Raw genomic sequence first — 22,060 nt, forward strand, 5'->3', positions numbered from 1 at the left:
TCCTGGCCTCCGGGGGCAGCAGGATCCAGGCGCCCTCCAGCACCCAGGCTGCAGCGGGCACGCCCACGGCCCATAAATACCATCATATAAATACGCCGCGACCTCCCAGGCCACGGCCGCGCTGCGCAGTCCCGGGCGTAGCACCAGAGAGCCTGCTTGGAGGGCAGGCCCGCGCCCGCCTGCACCTGCAGCGGCCCCTCCTGCCGTCCCCCCCAGGGGCGGGCGGGGCCTCCTCAGCCAGGCCAGTCCGCTTGCTCCAGAGCTGCCCAGTGGAGCCGCCTGCAGGCCAGGCCTGTGCAGGTCCCTGCAGAGGCTGCCGTGTCCACAGCCCGCGGAAGCAAGAAGGGCTCGGGCGCAGTCCTGGCCACAGCTCCCTCCGAGAGCTCTCCAGGCCCTGGGTGCTGTCGGCCGCACCGGGAGGCGGCACGCGGCTGCGCTAGCGCTCCTCTGCCCCGCGGCGGAGCCCGGGCGCTGGTCTGTGCGGGGCGGCCTGTGAGGACGCTGCAGGGACAGGAGCAAGGGGGTCAGTGCCCGGCGGGGACGTCGTGCTCCCCCTGCTCGCCCACTCAGCCTCTCCTCCCCGCCGCCACCAGGCTGTTCTCTGAGGTTCAGTCCCACCCGTGCCCACACCCTCCCTCTGCTGAGGCACCAGCGACGCAGCAAACGCCACCAGCCCCTTACCTGGGCCTGGGGCTGGGGACGGGATCCCAGGGAGCTGGGGGGGCCCACCTGAAGGCAGACAGACACCCTCATGTTAGTGCCCCACCCCTGGGTGGGCACTGGTGAGGGAAACCCAGGCCTGCAGAGCCCCCCCTAGGCAAACAGCGGGGCCTCTCCCCCTCCTCACCCCCAATGAGTGTTCCCGGCCCGGCCCTGTCCAGGTAGCATGGAGGGTTGGGCGACGGGACTTCAGGCTGGATGGGGGGAGGGAAATTTCACCCCAGAACTAGCCAGGTCCCATCCAAAGCAGGGGCCCCCGAGGCCCTGCCAGTCCATCTTCCCAAGGGGCCTCAGGCAGGCAGCACCCCCCACCCCCCACCTCAAATGTCAAGGCTCCCTGGCCCTCTGGTGCAGTACCACGTCTGACCACCAGGTGCCGCCACAGCCAACATTATGTTCTGAGCACCAGACTGGCAAGGTTGGCGCCACACCCCAGGCCTGGCACCACGTGGTAGGAGCCCGCCCTTGCCCACATCTGGGGCTGCTTGGGGCTGCCAGCATGCCAAGCCCTGCTCCTAGGTCCAGGGCTGCAAGGTTACACTTTGCCCATCGGAAGCCATGGGAACCCCAGACCACCAGGACCGTCAGCACTGCATGGGGAGGGGCGGGCCTGGGCCAGGGCGGGGCTGGGGCACAGGGCCGCCGGACTCACCCTGGCGGCACGTGGGCCCGGTGTAGCCGTCCACACAGTGACACTGGCCGCTGACAGGGTCGCAGCCGGCCCCACCCCCGCAGTCACAGCGCAGGGCACAGCCCGGCCCGAAGAAGCCGGCTCTGCAGTCTGCAGGGGGAGGCGGAGCGCTGAGCCGGGAGCCACCTGCCGCCCCGGCCCGGCCCCCTCTGGGTGGGGTCCTGAGGGCAAACCCTCTGCTGTTTCCTGGCCCCGTGGGCTCTCCCGTGGGAAAGCACCGGGTACCAGCCCGTGTCCGGACCCACAGCGCCAGGTCCTTCCCTGTCCAGGGCTGGCAGGGGGGGCCTGGCAGTCACAATGCACCCACAGCAAGACCACAAACAGGGCGCCCTTCCTATCCCGGCCGTGGGGGCAGGCCAGGGTCTCCTCCCACCTCCCCGGGCAGAGGTCACCCGGAAACCTGTAGGTGGCCTGAGGACAGGGTGTGGCCCTGACAGTGGACCCTGCGGGAGCTGGGAGCAGAGGGTACCCCCCGAGCCCACCGGCACGACACAGGCAGGGCCGGACCAAGGTCCTGGTCCAGGAACCCACACCTGTGCCCCACCGGTGGGACTGCAGACTCACCGAGGTCACAGGTGGCCCCCGTGCGGCCGGGGGGGCACAGGCAGTGGCCGGTGACAGGGTCGCAGGCGGCCCCACCCTCACAGCCGCACCGCTGACCGCAGGCCTCTCCAAAGGAGCCCAGCTCACACCCTGGCGGGGGCAGGGCAGTGACTCAGCTCTCCTCCCGTCCCACACCCGACTGGGCGGGCAGGGGCGCGGTAGGGGGGCGCTCACCCTTCTCGCAGGACTGGCCGTGGAAGCCAGCGGGACACAGACACTGGCCGCTGACAGGGTGGCAGGGCGCTCCATGCTGGCACCTGCACACCCCCTGGCAGCCACGCCCATGGAAGCCAGGGGGACAGGCTGAGGGAGACCGGGTGAGAGTTCCTGCCTCAGTTTACCCGAGTGAGCAAAGGACTGGGTTCAGGGGTCTGGGCTCCCCCTGCTGCCCATCGAGGCCTGGCTTCCCCCCCACACACGGGGGGCTCAGGGGGGAGTTCACAGGCTCCGATATGACCCCAGTAGCCTGGGGTTAGGCCCAGTCTCCTAGGCCCCCCGAGCCCAGGTGAGCCCAGACCCCCGCACAGGCGGGAAGCGGGGTGCCGGGCCAGGGCCCCCAGCACTCACGGTGCTCACAGGCCTGGCCGTAGAAGCCGGGGCCGCAGTGGCAGGCGCCCATGGTGGGCTCGCAGGTGCCGTTGTTGAGGCAGGAGCACTCCAGGCTGCAGGCGGCGCCGTAGCGCCCCGCGGGGCAGGCTGCGGAGAGCAGCAGGTTGGCCTCAGGCACTGGCCCGACTCAGGGGACCCGGGAGCCGACCCTCAGCCCACGCCGGACCCGCCGCCCGGCCGCCGGGCACTCACCCAGCTCGCAGTGCGAGCCCGTCCAGCCCAGGCCGCAGGAGCAGCTGCCGTTGGCGGGGTGGCACAGGCCGCCGTGCTGGCAGGCGCACCGGTGCTCACAGCTCGCGCCAAACCGGTGCTGGGGACACTCTAGAGACAGAGGCCGGACGCCATTGGAGCTCCAGCCCAGGCTGGACACGCTGGAGACCCGTCCCCACCAGGCCCGACATCCACTCAACCATTTCCCAGGACCCCTCGGGCCCAGCCTGCGCCGGGCACACGTGTCGGGGAGGGACCCCAGTCGTGTCCTGCCCCTCCGTCCACCCTTTCAGGCCTGACCCAGAGCTGAGGTCACTCAGGGGAAGGGGCGTAGGGTCAGGGAGCCTCCGGGAGGTGGCGGCACTCTGCTCCTCATCTGATCGGTCCGCGGCTGCCCTGCTTCTCTGGGGGTGAGGACAAGGCCCAGCTGAGCCAGGTCTGGGGCTGCTGGCCTTCTGCTGCCACCGGCTGAGAACCGGGGGGGAGAGGGGGGGGCGGGGGGGCGGCACCAGCCCTTCTGAGGACCAGAGGGTGGCAGGGCTGGGGCCTGCCAGGGGCTCTGGGCATGGCTGTGGGACCTGCATGCCATCGGGGGTGTGAGCCCCACGACTGTCCCCAGGGCCACCCCATTTCTCCCCCACGGCCTGTGCTCCACGCCTCCCTCTCCCGGGGCCCAGCCCCTGGGCCTGCAGAAAGCACCAGAGGACCCCACTCCCAGGGGGCGTCGGCCGGAGGCTGCTCCATCCTCAACTCAACAGCCACCTGGCCCGCCTGCTGCGGGACTAGAGGGACCCTGTTCGGCCCCCACGGGACACAGGGCGTGGACCGGTAACCTGATGGCCCGAGCCGGGCCACGGTCAAGGGAAGGCCTCGGGTGGTGTTGGGCGGCCCACTGACCCGTGGGGCACTGGGCGGGAGGCGGGGTTCTACAGAGGCCACAGGCCTGAACGCGCCAGGGGCTCCCGCTCCGCCCGTGGCTGCGCAGTGACCCTGGGCGCCCCGGCAGCAGGCGAGGGCACCCACCGAGCTCACAGTGGGCGCCGGTCCTCCCTGGGGGGCAGGTGCAGGTGCCGGTCGCAGGGTCGCAGGTCGCCCCCGGCCCACAGCTGCAGACGTGGGCGCAGCCAGCGCCAAATCGGCCTGGTGGACAGGCTGCGGGAGGAAGGGGGAGGTGGCCGACCCCCTCTCTCCGCCGTGTGGGGACGGGGGGGGTGGGGGGGTGCAGGGCGGAGTCTCCATCCACATGCGGCCCAGACAGAGGGGAGACTGCCTGCTCCGTGCTCCTCTGCGCCCCCATCCGGCTCGGGCACCTCCCAGCCCCGAAGGTGCTGCTGGGGCCCAGCCCGCTCTGCAGCGACAGTGACTCACTGCCCCCCCTCCAAGCCCAGCCGGCACCCCAGACAGATCCCAGACGGCACCCCAGACGGACCCCAGCTGGGTGGAGAGTCCCCGCGTGCCTGAGGGGAAGGCCCTGTTCTCGGCAGGATGCCCGCTGGGCTCTGTGCGCCACCCTGGTGGGCATGACGGGGGTGGTGCACACAGCACGCAGCCTGCAGGGACTCCCCAGCTCCCCCAGCCTGGGGCTGAGGGGAGGGCCAGGGAGGCAGGTGGGCAGGGCGCTGTCATCCCTATAAACTGGGGGGCCCCGCCCACCGAAGTGCAGGAGGAGCCCCCGCCTTCCCCCTGCCACTCACTGAGGCTGCAGTCGGGCCCCAGGAAGCCCAGGGGGCAGCGGCAGGTGCCCGTGGCCGCGTCGCAGGAGCCGCCGTTGAGACATCCACACAGGTGCTCACAGCCGGACCCAAAGCGCCCGGGGGGGCACCCTGCAGGGGTGGGAGGCGGCTGCCAGGGATGAGGGGCTGGGCCTCCCACAGCAGAGCCCCCCGCGTCCCCGCCCTCCACCCCTGCCAGCCCCGGCCCAGCTCGGTCCCAGCCGAGCCCGCAGCCGGGCCCGTGGAGGCCCGAGGCGCACACGCAGGCCCCGGAGGCCGGGTGGCAGGTCTGGTTCTCGCCGGGACACTGGCACTTGAGCCCACAGTTCTCCCCGAAGGTGCCGGGCGGGCAGGCTGGGGAGCAGACATCCTCCCATCACCCCGTGGCCCCTCTTGGCAGGAGATTTGGGGGCCGGGCTCAGGGGGACATGTGGCCTGAGCTTCAGGAGGGACCCGCTCGGTCACCTACTCTGCTCACAGCCCGGCCCAGCGGTGCCCGGGGGGCAGCGGCACTCCCCGGTGACGTGGTGGCAGGCGGCATCCGGCGGGCACTGGCAGCGCAGGGCACAGGCCTCTCCGAACCATCCGGGCGGGCAGGCTGCGGGAGGCACGGGCTGGGTGGGGAGCCCAGGGCCAGCGCCAGCCTGGAGGGCTCATGGGTGATAGGCCACCCTGGTGCTGGCAGGGCTGGGGGCTCCCCACTGTCACAGCACGGGCCCCTCCATCCCGGGGGGCAGAGGCAGGCCCCGGTGACGTGGTGGCAGGTGGCGCCCTGCCGGCAGGCACAGCGCTGCCCAAAGCGAGGCCCGAACGTGCCCCGGGCACAGGCTGCGGGATGACAGCGGAGGGCTGGGCCCCAGGGGACGGCAGCTCGGACACAGACCCGCCCGACGGGACGGCTGACTGCCCGGCTGAGGGCCGCCCTGCACCGGCCCAGCCCAGCCCACTTACGGCTCTGACACGTGTCCCCCGTCCAGCCCGCGGGGCAGAGGCAGCCGCCCGTGTCCAGGTCACAGAGGCCGCCGTGGAGGCATCCGCAGCTGCGCTGGCACCCGGCTCCAAAACGCCCGGGGAGGCACTCTGTGGGCGGGCACAGGTGAGGGCCCGCCTCCTGGGGCCGGGCTATGACCCTGGGCTGCCCCTTGTCCCCACCCCTACCCCCCACCCCTCACCCCCCATGGCTCTGCACCCGGAGCCTCAGATCCCGCCCCCAGGAAGGACAGGTGAGCTGGTCACGCTGCAGGCCCAGGCCACACGCCAGGTGCTGCCCCCCCGCCCCCCCAGCAGGAAGCTTTGGCCACAGAGGGCGGGGCTGCACAGGGGCCCGTTGGGGTGCCAGCCCAGCTCCCGCAGAGCCCAGGGCCCCTCGTCCCTCCTCTGCCCACCGGGGCTCACCCTGCTCGCAGGCCGGGCCGGCCCAGCCCTCCGCGCAGGTGCAGTTGCCCGAGACAGGGTGGCAGGTGCCCCCGTTGCGGCAGAGGCAGGCGTGCTGGCAGTTCTCGCCGAACAGGCCCGCGGGGCAGGCTGGGGAGAGGGCAGCGCGTGCAGCACCCACAGGCAGGCCTCAGGGCGGCCCCCTCCCCCCAGAAGGCCCGGCCGAGCTGCCACAGGGAGGTCTCTGCCCCCGCCCACCACTGTTCCTAGTTCAACCTGCCCCCGGCCCGCTGCCTGCCCTCCCCTCCCCCCTGCTCACCACCCAGCTGTGGTGGCTCAGCACTGCAGGGTGTGGCCCTGGGTCCTGAGCGCCTCCTTCCTCCCCTCGTTCCCCCGGGTGCCAGGGCCCCAGCCACCGCTGCTGCCCTCAGGTGAGCCTGGCACCCACCCAGGAGCAGGGAGCACAACCCGGACCCCAGACTTACCCTGCAGGCAGCTGGGACCCGTCCAGCCAGGGCCACAGCGGCACTGCCCATGCACTGGGTCACAGGAAGCCCCGTTGAAGCAGGAGCAGGCCTGGCTGCAGTTGTGCCCGTAGGTGAGGGCTGGGCAGGCTGCAGGAGAGGGCAGTCAGGGGCCTGGGCAGACAGACCCTGAGAGGAGCAGCTGGGCCCCGGGGCCGCAGTGGCCGCCGTACCCCTCTCTGGCCTGGGCATCACTCAGGGGAACCACAAACAGGGGCCCCCATGATGGTCTTCCTGGGCAGGCGGTGTGCCGGGGTGGCCACTTGGCAGCTCCGGACAGCCAGGCCAGGCCCCGGGAGCGGGTCTGGCACCGTGACCGCCCCCCGCCCCCTATACCACCCAGGCTGGCAGGCCTCACGCACTCTGGGCGCAGCGGGGGCCCTGGCGGCCAGCGGGGCAGAGGCAGGAGCCGTTCACAGCGTCACAGGGCACCCCGGCCGCGCAGTCACAGGCGCGACGGCAGTCCAGTCCGAAGAAGCCGGCCGGGCAGGCTGCAGGAGGGGGAGGGAGAGTGGAGGGGGGGTGCCGTGATGGGAAGCCGGCCAGGTCACCAGGCCCGTCCACACGCCTGGCCGCCCGGCCCCGGCCCCGCCCCGCTCACCTCGCTCACAGAAGGTCCCCCTCCAGCCCGCGGGGCAGGTGCAGGCCCCACTGACGTGGTCACAAGCGCCCCCGTGCTCACACTGGCAGCGCCGCCCACAGCCCGGCCCGAAGTGGCCCTGGGGACACCCTGGGAGACAGAGCCCCACCCGCCATCAGCTGGGTGACAGTGAGCCCCCCCACCCCATCCTGCCTGGGCCTCTGCCATCCCAGCGGCCCCAGGACAAGGGTTTGGGGCTGGCTAACGGAGAAGCCCCTCCCTGCCCCAGGGCACCGAGCTCACCCCATGCCCCTGCCCTTCCTGGCCCAGGGCACCGGGCTCACCCCATGCCCCTCCCTGCCCAGGCAGGACCTGAGCCCCAGACGAGGCCTTTGGGGCTACTTGTAGGAAGACCTGCCCAGGCCCCGCTCACAGCCACCACCTCAGCCCCAGGGGCAGGCGCCATTCTTAGCAGCCACACGCCCCCCTCCAGGCGCCCCTGGGCTGGCAGGCGCCTCAGCTCCCTGCTGCCCCAGGTGAGCCTGCTGCTGGGCCCTGGAGGTGGGAGGCGGGGGCTCGGGCTGGCAGGGGAGCTGGTGAGTTCAGGGGAGCAGAACCCCTGCTCTTCTGGGGACAAGAGGGCAGGGCCAGGTTCCCCAACACTTGCATGTGTGCATCTGTTACATGGCGTGCATGCATGCACATGTGTGCATGTGTCTGTGCATGCTGGTGCATGCTTGTGCACATGCGGGTATGTATACATTATGTGGGGTGTGTACATGTGTGTCTGTGCATGGGGGAACATGTGTGTGGGTGTGTATACATGTGTGTGACATGTATGTGTGTGTGCATGGGGTGCACATGTGGGTATGTATACATTGTGTGGGGCATGTACATGTGGGGTGCATGTGTGCAGGTGTGTACGTGTGTGTGCATGGGTGCATATGTGTGGGTGTGTGTACGTGTGTGGGACGTGTCTGTGTGCATGAGGGGCGGGCAGGACTCACGCTGCTCGCATCGCGGGCCCCTGTAGCCGGCCTCGCACACACACAGGCCGCTGACGGCGTCGCAGCTCCCGCGGCCGGCACTGCAGTTGCAGGTGTGGCTGCAGTCGGGGCCCCAGTGCCCGCTGTCACAGGCTGCAACAGAGCCCCGTCACCAGCCGGGCCCAGCAGTGCCCGCGGGCACCACGGCGGGAGGGGGGCTGCTGGGCCTGTGGAGGCCTCTCCTGGGGAGGGATGCCAGACAGCGGCCGCCTACCTCTCTGGCAGCTGAGGCCGGTCCACCCAGGGGCACAGCTGCAATGTCCCGTCGCCGGGTGGCAGTGTCCGTCGTTGGCACAAGAGCACTTCATGTGGCAGCCGGGCCCAAACCAGCCTGCGGGGCACGCTGAGGGAGGGGGAGGGGGAGTGTGGGAAGCCGCAGGGGGGGAGGGGGAAGGGGGAGAGAGGGGAGCCGCAGGGGGGGAGGGGGAGGGGGAGTGTGGGAAGCCGCAGGGGGGGAGGGGGAGTGTGGGGAGCCGCTGAGGGAGGGGGAGGAGGAGGGAGGGGAGCCGCGGGTCTCCGGGGGGGCTGAGGTCCGCGGGGGCACTCACCATCCTGGCAGCGGCTGCCCGTGTAGCCGGGGCGGCACCGGCAGGCTCCGGTGTCGGGCTCGCAGGCAGCGCCGTGCTCACACGCCGGGCAGATCTCCTGGCAGCCGAGCCCCCAGCGGCCCTCGGGACAGTCTAGCCCCCGTGCCCCCACCATGGTGCGTCAGTCTCCCCGGCTCAGCACCACACCCCCAACGTGCACAGGAGGGGGACTCCCGGCCCCTCCCTGGCTGCAGGGTGCAGACTACGGGGTGCTGTCACCCAAGAGGAGCCCCGCCCCAGGGGGCCCGTCCGGGCCAGGAGACCCCCAGGGAGTAGCGGCCTGGAGGGCGGCCCACAGCCCCTCGGGGAGGGCGGGGCTCTGGGGCCCCTCTGCTGGCGCAGCCGTCAGGGCAGCACAGACCCGGCCCCCAGGCCGCAGGGTGGCCCAGTGTGGGCTCCCAGAGCCTCTGTGGCCGGGCCTGGGGTCAGGGCTCCCGAGCACAGCCCAGGGCTGGGGTCTGCGAACACGGCCTGGGGCGGCCCCCTCCCCCAGTGGTCCAGCCCAGGGAAACGAGGGGGCACAGGCGTGCCTGCCACTCACCTGCCCCACAGTCATCCCCCGTCCGCCCGGGGGGGCACAGGCACTGCCCCGTGACCCCATCACAGGGGGCCCCCCCGCACGAGCAGGATCCTGAGCAGTTCACGCCGAATGTCCCCGCCAGGCAGTCTGTGGGGGGAGGAAGGGCCTCAGCCACCCCCACATGGATCTGCCCGTCTCCCCTCGGGCCCCCACCCTTGGCACCTGCCCCCTGGCCCAGCGGGGCTGCTGGGCACAGCGGGGTCCCCCGGTGGTCACAGGAGTGGGCAGGGGACAGGGACCTGGAGCACAAGGGAGGGGTGTGCCTCCGGGAGGGCCCAGTTGGCAGGGCCTGGGGGGGTGCTGCCAGAGGGTTAGGCTGGGCACCCAGAACCCTGGCGAGGGACCAGGAGCAGGTGACCGGCTGGCTCTGCCCTGCCTCCAGCCACCTGGATCCCTGGGCCCCGGGCCACCCGCAGAGTCCCTCCCGCCTGGGGGGGAGAGGGTGCTGGGCAGCAGTGGCCCCGGGGCTCGGCTGCAGGAGGGCCTCAGGGAAGAGCCTGGGCACCTTAATCCCCACCCCACCCGTGAGGGCGTTTGCAGAGCCCTGTGCACCCACACCTGCCCGGGCTGGTGGGAGCTGCCCCTGAGGCGGGAGGATGTCCTCCAGGCCTGGGAAGGCCACACCCCACACCCGCACCCGCACCCGCACCCGCACCCAGGAACCAGACCACTGAGCACAACGCCCCACTTGGGCTGACAGCTAGGACGAGCCTGAGCTGGGACAGGGTGGGTCCCAGGCCTGGGGCCTTCCAGGGCCCCGATGGGGACTCTGGGACGGAGGACACCCCCCAGGGAACCTTGTCACAAAGACCCAGCCCCTGGGGACCCTCTCCCACCCCACCATGAGCACAGGCACAGTTGGCGAGCGCACACGTGTGCATACACGCACACACACACATGCACACATGCACACACAGGTATGCTGCAGGCCACAGGCAGGGAGGCCCACGGAGCAGCTGGCGTGGCCCCGCCCGGCCCCGGGATCTCCTCTCCACTAATTGGGGGCAGACACGGGTTTGGCTCCGTAATACTTTCCAGACCTCACAGCAGTGGGGAGGGGCATCGTGTCTGTAAAAGTATGTGTGTCATTTCCTGTGGCTCATCCTTGGGGCACCGAAGGCTTTTGACGAAAAAAGGGAAAGAAAGAAAAAGACAGCCAGCGGGAAGGGCTGGGGGCCCTCCCAGTCCCCGCAGACAGCGCCGGGGGCGGCGGGGCGTGAGCTGCACATATGTGTGTGTGTGCGTGTGTGTGCGTGTACATGCTCATGTGCGTGCGCGTGTGCTTGTGTGTGTGCTGTGTGTGCTCATGTGCGTGTATGTGCATGCTTGTGTGTGAGTGTGCGTGTGTGCTCGGTGTGAGTGGGGGTGGGGTGGAGAGGAATCAGGCTCGCGGGTTCCTGTGGCGCTTCCACAGATGGACGTAGACGCATGCGGCCCAGACCTGAGCTCTTCCGAGACGTGGTCGGGCTGGAAAGGGGTCCTGCTGGGGTCCCACATGCCCTGCTGTACCACTGGGACCCATAGCCCTTGGCAGGGTCACCAGTGGCGTCCTGGGACCCCCACAAGGGAGGGACTAGGTCTGGGTGCAGAGGGGACGCCGACCCCTGGCCCCTCCTCTTTCCCCAGAGACGGAAGCTGGGGAGCGGCTCTGACTGAGGGGACGGGCCTGTGGCTGGGGGAGCTCAAGCCGGCTGCCCCGGGCCACGGTCACACCACTCACACCAAGGACCCCCAGCTCCTGCTCCTGCCCACCTGGGGCCATGGACACTGAGGGCGTGTGCCCAGGGAGGGCACCCTGCCGGCGCTGTCACCTCGGCAGCAGCAGCCCCGACACGCGCCCTGAGGGCCCTGCCATCACCTGCACGGCCTGTAAGGGTCCAGCCTCCCGCCTCGCCCACCGCCCTGTGCCACTGACACGGCCCCAGGCCTCGGCCTCCATGGGAGGGCGTCCATCCTGCCCACACCCATGCCCGTGCCCATGCCCGCGCCGCCCGCCCAGGCTGGGCTCCGGGACCCACCCCAGGAGCAGCTGCCTGTCTGGCTGGCTTGGGCCACCCGGGAGGAGTCTGCCCCCAGCTGCAGCACCTACGCACGCACTCAGCACAGTTCCCGTGGGGGGTTGGGGGGGGATGGAGGGGGAGGAAGAGGGAAGGGGGACGGAGCAGTTTGGCACAGGCATCGGCCCTCTGTGGGCAGGGCCCTGGGCACACCCCCAGCCCCAGCCCCAGCACCTCCATCTTCACAGGTGCATGGGGGTGGGTGTAAAGGCAGCACCAGGTGGCACCCCAGGTGGCAGCTCGGTGCCCAGTGCCCAGGTGTGGAACGACCGCACCACCCCCAGACCCCAGGTGCCAGGGACCAGCCGCTCACCTTGGTCACAGTCCTCCCCCTGGAAGCCGGCTGGACACTGCTTCCCACACGCGCCGCTGACGGGGTCACAGGCAGAGCCCGGGGCACAGGCACACGCCTGCTGGCACCCCGGCCCGAAGAAGCCGGGTTCACACTCTGAGGGGCCGAGGAGAGAGGGGCTGTGGGGTTCAGCGGCCCCAGGAGCACCCCCTGCACCTGGGCACCCAGCCCCAGGAGCACCCCATACCCGCCCCCAGGAGCACCCCGCACCTGCCCCCAGGAGCACCCCTCACCCGGCCCCAGGAGCACCCCTCACCCGCCCCCAGAAGCACCCACACCCGGCCCCAGGAGCACCCCTCACCCGGCCCCAGGAGCACCCACACCCGGCCCCAGGAGCACCCCACACCCGGCCCCAGGAGCACCCACACCCGGCCCCAGGAGCACCCCCCACCCGGCCCCAGGAGCACCCCACACCCGGCCCCAGGAGCACCCCATACCTGCCCCCAGAAGCACCCACGCCCGGCCCCAGAAGCACCCACGCCCGGCCCCAGGAGCACCCCATACCCGCTCCCAGGAGCACCCCCCACCTGCCCCCAGGAGCACCCCCCACCCAGCCCCAGGAGCACCCCCCACCCAGCCCCAGAAGCACCCACACCCGCCCCCAGGAACACCCCCACCCGGCCCCAGGAGCACCCACACCCGCCCCCAGGAGCACCCCCCACCCGGCCCCAGGAGCACCCCCCACCCGGCCCCAGAAGCACCCACACCCGCCCCCAGGAACACCCCCACCCGGCCCCAGGAGCACCCACACCCGCCCCCAGGAGCACCCCCCACCCAGCCCCAGGAGCGCCCCCCACCCGGCCCCAGGAGCACCCCCCACCCGGCCCCAGGAGCACCCCCCACCCGGCCCAGGAGCACCCACACCCGGCCCCAGGACCCCCGCTCGGGGCACCGGGCACGCACCGTGCTGGCACCGCGCGCCCCGGAAGCCGGCCTTGCAGGAGCAGCTGCCGTCCCTCCGGTCGCAGGCCCGCGTGTTCTGCCGCTCGCACCGGCACTCCTCCGAGCAGCCCGGCCCGAAGGCCCACGGCGGGCAGGCTGCACCCACAGACATGACGGCCTTCTGCTGTGCCCGCCTCCCCCGATCCTGGTCCCCACACCCCTCGCTGGGCTGTGTCCCTGGGACCCCTCCCCAGCACTGGTGACCCAGGGGCGCCCCACTTCCCAGCTGGGAAACTCTGGGGTCCTGGTGTTCTCCCCTCTGAATAGTCCTTCCACAAAGCGCTTGGCAGAGCTGCTGGGACTGAGCCGCTCAGCGCCGCCCACCTCTCCCCCCAGCCCCCGCCCCTCCCTCCCGGCGTCTGCAGCCCCCTGGGCCCAGGGCCCGTGGTGCCACCAGGAAGCTCCAAAGCCAAGATGATCCTACACCCCAGGAGCTTCTGAGGGAGGCCTGCCACTCCCCCGCCTGAGCTGGGGTCCCCCCAGCCTCACCCCCCAGCCTCACTGCACGTGGCGAACAGGCAATCCCACGCCCGCTGCGGGCGGGAAGGCGCAGCGGCCGCCCCTCGGACACGGGCGCGGGGACAGGGGCTCACCCAGGTGGCAGAAGCGGCCGTACAGCCCCGGGTCGCAGAGGCAGGCCCCGTACAGGCGGTGGCAGCGGCCCCGGTGGGCGCAGTGACACTTCTTCCGGCAGTGCTTGCCGTACAAGCCCTGCGGGCAGCCTGGGGAGCGGGGCCTGTGAGCGCCCACTCGCGATGGCCCCCAGGTCCGAGGAGGCGCCCCGAAGGGCCCAGCGCCCAGCACCGGGGCACGGCCGGTGTCACTGCCCCCCTCCCACGGAAGAAAGGCGGCCAGGAGAGAGCCAGGCGGGCGCTGAGAGGCGCTGCCCTCCCCTCCCGCCCCCCAACTGCACTCACCGTCCTCGCAGTGGGTGCCGCTGACGCCCGGAGGGCAGCGGCAGGCCCCCGTCCTGGGGTCGCAGGTCCCGCCGTTCTGGCAGCTGCAGGCGGAGCTGCAGTTCTTCCCGAAGGCGTCCGGAGGACAGGCTGCAGGGACAGGGGCGCCCAGGTCACGGCCGCAGCAGGGCTCGGCCCAGAGCCCCTCCAGGGGACACTGTGGTCCCCCCTGGGGTTTGAGCCGCTAGTTCAGAAGCAACCGCCCAGAACAACACGCATGACGCTCGTGCCCCTGACGCCCACACGCAGGGCGGAGGTCCCTGGTTGGGGCCACGTGCCGTCGCCGGCATCCACCTTCCCCAGCGGCGCTCTCAGCTGGCAGACGCCCGGGAGGCACTAAGGCCGAGGCCACACCTCCAGGGCCGCCCGGTCTGGGGTCGTGGGGCAGGGCGTGGCGCAGGCTCCGGACAGAGGAGGGAGAGCAGGTGTCCAACGAGCTCCAGCCACCAGCAGGCTGTGGCCTGGGGACCTGCTGCCCCACAGACACAGCAGGACCCCCCCCACCAGGCTTCCTTGTCCTGGAGCCCCGCCCACTGTGAGGGGCAAACGCCTGGCACAGGGCGGCTGGTCAGTAGACACTGAACACGTGAGTGAGTGGGTGGAGGGGAGAGTGGGTGCCCAGTGGACCCTGCCCAGGAAGGAGCACACCCAGGCCCGCCCCCACCGCCCCCCGCACCGCGGCCCCCACAGCCCCCGCACCACGGCCCCCACCGCCCCCCGCACCGCGGCCCCCACAGCCCCCGCACCACGGCCCCCACCGCCCCCCACACCGCGGCCCCCACACCACGGCCCCCACCGCCCCCCGCACCACGGCCCCCACAGCCCCCCGCATCGCGGCCCCCACACCACGGCCCCCCACACCGCGGCCCCCACCACCCCCCACACCGCGGCCCCCACAGCCCCCCGCACCACGGCCCCCACACCACGGCCCCCCACACCGCGGCCCCCACCGCCCCCCACACCGCGGCCCCCAAACCACGGCCCCCACCACCCCCCACACCACGGCCCCCCACCGCCCCCCACACCGCGGCCCCCACCGCCCCCCACACCGCGGCCACCACCGCCCCCCACCGCACCCCACACCGCAGCCCCCACAGCCCCCCACACCGCGGCCCCCACACCACGGCCCCCACACCGTGGCCCCCACCGCGGCCCCCACACCGCGGCCCCCACCGCCCCCCACACCGCAGCCCCCACAGCCCCCCACACCGCGGCCCCCACACCGCAGCCCCCACAGGCCCCCGCACCACGGCCCCCACACGACGGCCCCCACCGCCCCCCACACCACGGCCCGCACCGTGGCCCCCACCGCCCCCGCACGCGGCCCCCGCACGCGGCCTCACTCTCATTGCAGACGAGCCCAGTCCAGCCCGCGGGGCAGTCACAGCCGTCCAGGCCCGGGAGGCAGGCCCCTCCGTTCCCACAGTCAGCGCAGGTCAGGCTGCAGTCGGGGCCGAAGGTGTCGTCCAGACAGACTGCGGGCGAGGGCGAGGGTGAGGGCGAGAGCTCAGACCCGCCAGCTCCAGGGCACAGGGCCAGAGGAGGGGCGCAGGGATGTCCATGAAAGCCCCAGGGCGAGGTGGGAGGCGGGAGAAGACACAGGCCTGGGCGGGGCCTCCCGGGAACTTGGGGCCCGTCTGGCCCAGGCTCGGCCCAGGACACGCTGTGCAGACTCTGCAGGTGGCTGCACCTCTGAGCCGTGGTCTAAGGGCCATGACAGGGGTCCCTCCCCCACACCCAGGTCACAAGGGTCCTCGGGGGCCCTGGCCGCCTCCCCGAGATCCGAAGCCTGGGGACCCTGCTCACCAAACTTCTCCTCCAGGGAGAGGGCGCCCCGGGCCTCGGCCTCCTCCGCCTCCGCGGCCCCCACGTCGTCGTCCTGGAAGAGGTGGGGCAGCCTGTCCGCCAGCACCGACACGTGGGGCAGAGGCCGCACGAAGGGCAGCCGGCCGTTCGGGTCCCCCTCGGGCGCCTCCAGGGCTGCGCGACACAAAGGCCCTGAGCCCCTGCTGCCCCGTCCTCGGGGCCACCGCCCCCCTCAGTACCAGCCCCAGCCCCGGCCCCAGCCCCAGCCCCAGCCCACCCAGGGCCCAACCTGCTTCCCTCCCCCGCCCGCCTGGTCTTGGGGGCTGGGGTCCCAGCTGCTCTCTGACCCTACTTCTCAGGACACAGAAGGCTCCGGGCCCTGAGAGCCTGACCCCCGCTCCAGCCGCTCCCTCCTGGACGTAGGAACGCTGAGCATGGGGGGGGGGGGGGCAGGAGCAGCTCTCCGCCCTCACGGAGGGGTCCCCATGCGATGGGCGCAGACTCACGGGTGCAGCCCCTGCGGTCCTCGTCCAGCCGAAAGCCGGCCGCACAGGAGCACTGGAAGGAGCCGGCCAGGTTGGCGCAGTGGTGCTCACAGCCGCCGAGGCCGGACGCGCACTCGTCCACGTCTGCAGGCAGACCGGGCAGCTGGGCCTTGGGAGGCCCCTCCCGCCCCACTGCCTGCTGGCCCGAGGCCGAGGCTCTGCCTGGGTGACGCCCCCACAGGCATCTCCCCCTTCCCGCCTTCCCCAGGCTCAGCGTGACGTCGGACGCCCGACCAGCGTCCACGACCACAGGCCGAGAAGCCAGCAGGCAGGTCCCTGCAGACGACAGACGCCCAGCCCCCGCCCCTGCCCTGGCCGCTCACCCTCACAGCCGCAGCCGTCGGGGCTGAGCCGGTAGCCGGCGTAGCAGCTGCACTCGTATCCGCCGGGGCTGTTGGTGCAGACCTGCTGGCAGCATGGCGAGTCCGCACAGTCGTCAACGTCTGCGGCACACAGGAGCCCACTGGCACCCGGACACCCCTGTGGGCATGCCCCTCCCACCCGCCAGGGCACACAGGAGCCCGCTGGCACCCGGGGACCCCGTGGGCACCCCCCTCCCACCCGCTAGGGCGCACACACCCACAGGCCCCCACAGGCGCCCCTGTCCTGCACAGACACCCACAGGACAGATGTGTTGGCCACAGGGCCACCCGCTGCTGTGGGGGGGACTGGGGACGGGGGGAGCGGGGACCCTCACATCACAGTGCTGGGTGTCACTCGGGAGCAGGAGGAGCCCCCCGGACTCTGCCCCACTGGCCTGGGCGGAGGGAGCTGTGGGTGTGACAGGCGGGGACCTGGGGGTCAGGGTTGGGGGCGCGGCCTCGGGAGGAGCCGGTTCGCACCGATGCACGTCTTCCCGTCCTCGTGCAGCTCAAAGCCGCGGGGACAGGTGCACAGGGGCCCCGTGCTGCTGTGGCTGCAGCCGTGGGAGCAGCCGCCGTTGCCGGTCTCGCAGCTGTTCACGATCTCCATCTCGATCCCTGAGCGAGACCCACCCAGGGACGTGGGACGGGGCCTGAGTGACCCCCACCCGTCGGGGTGGGCCCTGACCAGCAGCCGGCCAGGGCCCCAGGTCCTCTCTGCTGGGAAAGAGGCAGCAGGGAGCCCTGGGCAGCTGGGCTCCGGCATGGCTGGCCTCCTCATCACCCCCTGCCCTCCCCCATCCCCACCCCCTGTCCTCCCAGGGCCACCCACACCCCACTCCCCACCCCCCACCCCCCACCCCACGCCCAGCACTGTCCTTGACAGCGGAGCTTGGCCAAAGCAAGCTGCTGCCACCACCTCCCTCCCACCCCAGGTGCCCATGCCCACCCCCCGCCCCCGTCCACTCACTGTAGCACTGTCGGCCGTCCGCCCCCAGCTCATAGCCCGCATGGCACACACACTTAAAGGACCCTCGCGTGTTGAGGCAGCCGTGGGCGCACTGGGCCAGCCCTGTGGCACATTCGTCCACGTCTGGATGGGAGACAATGGGGGAGGGCTCTGGGTGCTGGCCCCGAAGATACGCGGCAGGGGCGGTGCCTTGGTGTGAGGGACCTGCCAGGGTCAGGGCTCAGGCCCCTTGTGCCAGGAGGGGCCTCCTCATGCCCGCTCCTGCCTTCCGCTCTGGCTCCAGTTGTGGCTGGCCCCTCTGAGCACCTGCTTTTATCACCCAGCTCTCCCTCCAGAGCCCCCCCGCCCCCACGGCCGGCCCTGCCAGCAGCATGGCAGCGGCTCCACCCCTCTGCGCCCTCCGGCTCTCAGCTGTGCCCTCCCCATCCCATGCTCACCACGCCCCTGCAGGGTGGGCCGGGAGGACCTTAGCACTCCAGCCTCTGGGGCAGCAGGCCCCAAGCCCAGGGTCCCGGCCTCTGCCTGGGTCATGCCCCCGCCCCCCATTCTCAGGATGAAGACGTCTCCCTGAGCCCACCAGTCCCCGCACCCAGAGCTCCCACACCTGCAGGGTCCCCGACGGCCACCCTCCCACGCCGATCCGGCCGGCTGCGGGTCACACGGGGGAGCGGGGACACCCGAAAGCCCCAGGAGGGGCGTCTAACCACCAGCACCACGCAGGCAGCAGGGCCTGCTGCCCCGGTGTGGCGGCTCCTTCTAGGAAGCGTCGCCCGCAGGGTAACAAACCCAGACACCTGAGGCCACAGGGGAGCTGGCCCTGCGCAGGGAGCGCCTCCCTTTCTCTTCCTCTCATCTCTCTAATCAGCAATCTCACTTAGTGACACCAGAAACATCTAAAAACAAAAGCAGCCCTGGCCGGTGTGGGTCAGTGGATAGAGCATCGGCCTGCAGACTGAAGGGTCCTGGGTTCGATTCCGGTCAGGGCACATGCCCAGGTTGTGGGCTCGATCCTGGTGGGGGGCTTGCAGGAGGCAGCTGATCCATGATTCTCTCTCATCATTGATGATTCTCTCTCTCCCTCCCTTCCTCTCTGAAATCAATAAAAATAAGTAAATAAACAAAAACAAAAGCACAGCCTGAAGTCTGCCAACCGCTGCCCAAATGAGGCTCGGGCTGGAAGCAGCCTTGGTGCGGTCCTGCCCCACCGCCCAGCCCCCAGCCCCCGCCGTGCACAGGAGCCGCACCACCCCAGGCTGGCCCTGCGCCCACAGCCGGTGCAGCCGGGAGCCGCTGGACAGGCCCCGGGAGGCCCTCCACAGCGGCCCCAGGCAGCCGCCGGGGACCCTCCACAGCGGCCCCAGGCAGCCGCCGGGGACCCTCCACAGCGGCCCCGGGCGGGGCTGGCCCCCGAGGAGGCGCCTTACCTTCGCAGGCCTTGCGGTCGGCTGCCAGCTGGTAGCCAGCATGGCACCCGCAGTGGGCGAGGCCCCGGAGCGCCTGGCACGTGTGCATGCAGCCGCCGTTCCGGTCCGCACACGGGTTTCTGCCTGCGGCCACCACCCAGAGGAAGAGAGCCAAGGGGAGAGATTAGGGTGGGAGGCTGGGGACCCCGAGGGCTCCAGGCTGCCCCAGGGCCCCGTCCTCCCTGCCGCTGCCCGGGCTCAGGCTGCAGGGTTCCCTCCCGGCCGGCGACACTCACGGACACAGCGCTTGCCGTCCTCCTGCAGCTGGAACTCGGGCCGGCACTGGCAGCGGTGCTGTGTCACCGTGAGCTGCACGCAGTCGTGCTGGCAGCCGCCGTTGCCCACGGCGCAGAAGCTGATGGCTGGGGGCGCAGAGAGCCCAGGTCAGCCCAGGACGGGAGACCCAGGGGCCCGCGGAGCAGGCGGTGGTGCGACCTCAGGGCCACTCTGAGCCCCTCCTTCCCACCGCCATCCCAGAGGCCGGGGCTCCGAGAGGGCAACGCCGCCTATCTGGTTCCCGGGGGCCCCTTCTCGGCCCACACGCAGGGGCTGTGGGGAGCAGTCCGTCTCTGGGTGCTCTGACCCCACCGGCCCGAGGACTGGCCTCTCAGGGGAAGCCAGGCGCCACCCAGCACCCGTGGGAGCCAGGGTGTCCAGGGTTCTGAGGCAGAGCAGGCCAGGAGGCTCCCTGGAGGAGGTGGCAGGCCAGCAGGGGTGGTGGAGGCCCAGACATTTCACTATCTTGGTCATCGGGCCAGGCGTGGGGTGGCCGTGGACAGCCGCCGTGGACAGCAGTCATGGCCCACAGGCCTGGCCCCTGGTTCCTGACAGACCAGTGCACCTCCTGCCCCCCCCAGCCAGGGCCCCACTCGAAACCTGAGCTCATAAAGTGCCCGCCCCTCCAGCGGCTGAGGGGACAGCACAGGGAAAGGCCACAGAACACGGGACCCCAGGCCCAGGCCCAGGACAACCTTGGTCCAGGCCTCCGTGAGGCGCCCACAGGGAGAGGCTCAGCCGGGCCGGGCGGACCGAGCGGTGCTGGGTACTAGGTGGCCGGGCCCGGGGGAGGTGCTGAGCGGGCCGGGTGCCCAGGGCGGCAGGGGCCTCTGGCAGCTCCATGGAGTCTCTGGTAGTGGCCTCGTGGTTAGGGAGGCGTCGGCAAACCCACAGGAACTCGGCGCCTGTGTGCCGGCGCGGGGCCCGGAGCAGGTCTGGGGCTGCGGGGGCCAGGGCTTCACCCCGAGACGCCCTGCAAGTCTGGGGGCCAGGCACACGCGCCTGGCACCGCGGGGGCAGAGCACCGAGGCCAGGGGAGCGGCTGCACGCGGAGCACGTGAGTGGCCTTGGCGCCCAGGGAGGCCCCGGCCACGCCGTCTACCAACAGCAAAGCTCCCTTCAAAGCAAGTGTGTTTGAAACAAGCCAAACACGGCACTCGGGACATGGCCGCTCCCCACGCGGGGCGAGAGGGTGGGCGCCTGCGCTGAAGGTCCCTAGGGGCCAAGCCAGCCCCGGATGCAGAGGAGGGCGCAGGGGGGGGGGGGGGGCGGCCTGGCAGAAACGGCTCTGTCCCATTCATAGCTGGCCTGCGCCTCTTCCCCACCCACCCACCCACCCACCCCCGACTCTGCCCAGACCCCCAGGACCCGCCTGCCTCACCTGAGACAGCTCTGCGCAAGCACCCCCTCCCCGAGGTTTCCGAGCGTGGCCTGGGCAGCCCGCCTGGCTCTGCCTTCCCAGCACCAGGACGCCTAATAGGAACCAGAGCGCGTCGCTGGCAGGCATGAGGCTCACCGAGACGGGGGCCGGGAGCCCAGGCGGGGGCCGGGGCAGAGCTGGGGGAGGTCCTCCAGGCAGCAGAGCGCCCCGGACGGGCCCAGAGGCCGTCAGCACTGAGCCCACCAGGGTCCAGGGGGAGGAATCACAGGCAGGTGGGCGCAGGTGGAGGGGGTCCAGGTCCCTGTGCAGCCTCACACCCCCCCCCAGCCCCCCGAGCCCCACGCTGCTGCACGCGCTCTAACGTTCCAGAGGCTCCGGGCTGCGCCAGGAGGCAGCCGAGCCCAGTGCCGCTCGCACAGCCTGAGCCAGGACCAGAGGCTGAGCCGGCACATCCCTCGGGCACAGGGCTGTGCACTCAGGGCAGGGCCAGCCACGTGTGAGCAGCGTCCAGAGCTGGTGCTGACGTTCCCGGCCCCTGGAGTCACCCATGTCCCAGGGACCCCTGCCTGGGAAGTCCTGCAAGTCAGGACCACACTCCAGCCTGGCCGGTGGGGCTCAGTGGCTGAGCGCCACCATATGAACCAGGAGCTCACGGCTTGATTCCCGGTCAGGGCACATGCCCGGGTTGCAGGCTCGATCCCCGGTGTGGGGCGTGTCACATGGTTCTCTCTCATCATTGATGTTTCTGTCTCTCTCTCCCTCTCCCTTTCTTTCTGAAATCAATAGAAATATATTTTTACAAAACACACTCAGGCCTGAGGCAAAGCTGAGAGCCCATCAGAAGACAGGAGGTGCCTGGCCAGTGTGGCTCAGTCGGTTGCACTGAAACATCGCCGGTTTGATTCCTGGTCGAGGCGCATACCCTGGTTGTGGGTTTAGTCCTGGTCAGGATGCTTACATGCAACCAATCCATGCAACCAATCCATGTCTGTCTGTCTGTCTGTCTCTCTCTCTCCCTCTCCCTTCCCCTCTAAAATCAATAAAAAACATATTAAAAAGAAAAAATGAAGATAGAAGGCTAGGGGGCTCTCCCACCCCTAAAATTCAACCCCCAATGTGACTCTATTGGGAGGTAGGCCTTTCATGGAGGTAATTAAGGCTAAATGTGGTCATACGGGCAGAGCCCTGGTCCAATAGGATTTGGGTCCTTATAAGAAGACACACGAGATCTCTCCGTCTCCCCTTCTCTCTGTCTCCTGTCCTCATATGAGGACACAGCGAGAGGGCAGCCAGGAAGCGGGCTCTCTACCAGGACTGACCTGGATCTGAAACTTCCAGCCTCCAGGACGATGAGAAAATTAAGGTCTGTTGTTTAAACCCCACAGTCGGTGGTATTTGTTACAGCCGCCTGAGCTGACTGATACACCCTCATTCCCCAGCGTGCACACTGTGCACACTCCAGGACACGGGGCTTCCGCCAGGGGACTGCAGGTCCTAATAGAGCTGGGCTGCAACCCCGCCTTCTGCCAGCAGGGGCCACCCTACTCGGGAGCCTCAGGTGTGAGGCCTGGAGAGCCGCAAGGGAACAGAACCTCACCTGAGCAGGAAACTGGGCGTCTAGAAAACAAGTGTCACACAAGGTGGGGGCCCCCTCTGCCAGCGATCTCCCAGCTAGGGGTGCAGGTGGCAGCACCTGAGAGCTGGGCACGGATTC

At 70.8% G+C, this 22,060-nt stretch overlaps 1 protein-coding gene across 2 annotated transcripts in view; it reads right to left on the bottom strand.

Annotated features, from left to right (window-relative positions):
- Positions 1-295: 295 nt before the first annotated feature.
- Positions 296-22,060, bottom strand: part of MEGF6 (multiple EGF like domains 6) — a 71,219-nt gene continuing 49,454 nt past the window's right edge. For both annotated transcript variants that reach the window (XM_036347971.1, XM_036347972.1), the window contains 31 exons: positions 18,926-19,051; positions 18,651-18,773; positions 17,227-17,349; positions 16,737-16,874; positions 16,218-16,337; positions 15,856-15,978; positions 15,350-15,523; positions 14,887-15,018; positions 13,505-13,633; positions 13,181-13,309; positions 12,549-12,683; positions 11,607-11,741; positions 9,198-9,323; positions 8,618-8,749; positions 8,284-8,412; positions 8,031-8,162; positions 7,045-7,173; positions 6,806-6,934; positions 6,405-6,533; positions 5,941-6,069; positions 5,497-5,625; positions 5,015-5,143; positions 4,528-4,656; positions 3,857-3,985; positions 2,816-2,944; positions 2,582-2,710; positions 2,189-2,317; positions 1,976-2,104; positions 1,373-1,501; positions 682-729; positions 296-501 (listed from right to left, as the gene is read on the bottom strand). In XM_036347971.1, coding sequence (XP_036203864.1) covers positions 437-501; positions 682-729; positions 1,373-1,501; positions 1,976-2,104; positions 2,189-2,317; positions 2,582-2,710; positions 2,816-2,944; positions 3,857-3,985; positions 4,528-4,656; positions 5,015-5,143; positions 5,497-5,625; positions 5,941-6,069; positions 6,405-6,533; positions 6,806-6,934; positions 7,045-7,173; positions 8,031-8,162; positions 8,284-8,412; positions 8,618-8,749; positions 9,198-9,323; positions 11,607-11,741; positions 12,549-12,683; positions 13,181-13,309; positions 13,505-13,633; positions 14,887-15,018; positions 15,350-15,523; positions 15,856-15,978; positions 16,218-16,337; positions 16,737-16,874; positions 17,227-17,349; positions 18,651-18,773; positions 18,926-19,051 — 3,896 coding nt within the window. In that variant the 3' untranslated portion in view covers positions 296-436. The remainder of the gene's footprint in view (positions 502-681; positions 730-1,372; positions 1,502-1,975; positions 2,105-2,188; positions 2,318-2,581; positions 2,711-2,815; positions 2,945-3,856; positions 3,986-4,527; positions 4,657-5,014; positions 5,144-5,496; positions 5,626-5,940; positions 6,070-6,404; positions 6,534-6,805; positions 6,935-7,044; positions 7,174-8,030; positions 8,163-8,283; positions 8,413-8,617; positions 8,750-9,197; positions 9,324-11,606; positions 11,742-12,548; positions 12,684-13,180; positions 13,310-13,504; positions 13,634-14,886; positions 15,019-15,349; positions 15,524-15,855; positions 15,979-16,217; positions 16,338-16,736; positions 16,875-17,226; positions 17,350-18,650; positions 18,774-18,925; positions 19,052-22,060) is intronic.

This window comes from Myotis myotis, unplaced genomic scaffold, assembly GCF_014108235.1.
Source record: "Myotis myotis isolate mMyoMyo1 unplaced genomic scaffold, mMyoMyo1.p scaffold_m19_p_2, whole genome shotgun sequence".
Taxonomy (NCBI): domain Eukaryota; kingdom Metazoa; phylum Chordata; class Mammalia; order Chiroptera; family Vespertilionidae; genus Myotis; species Myotis myotis.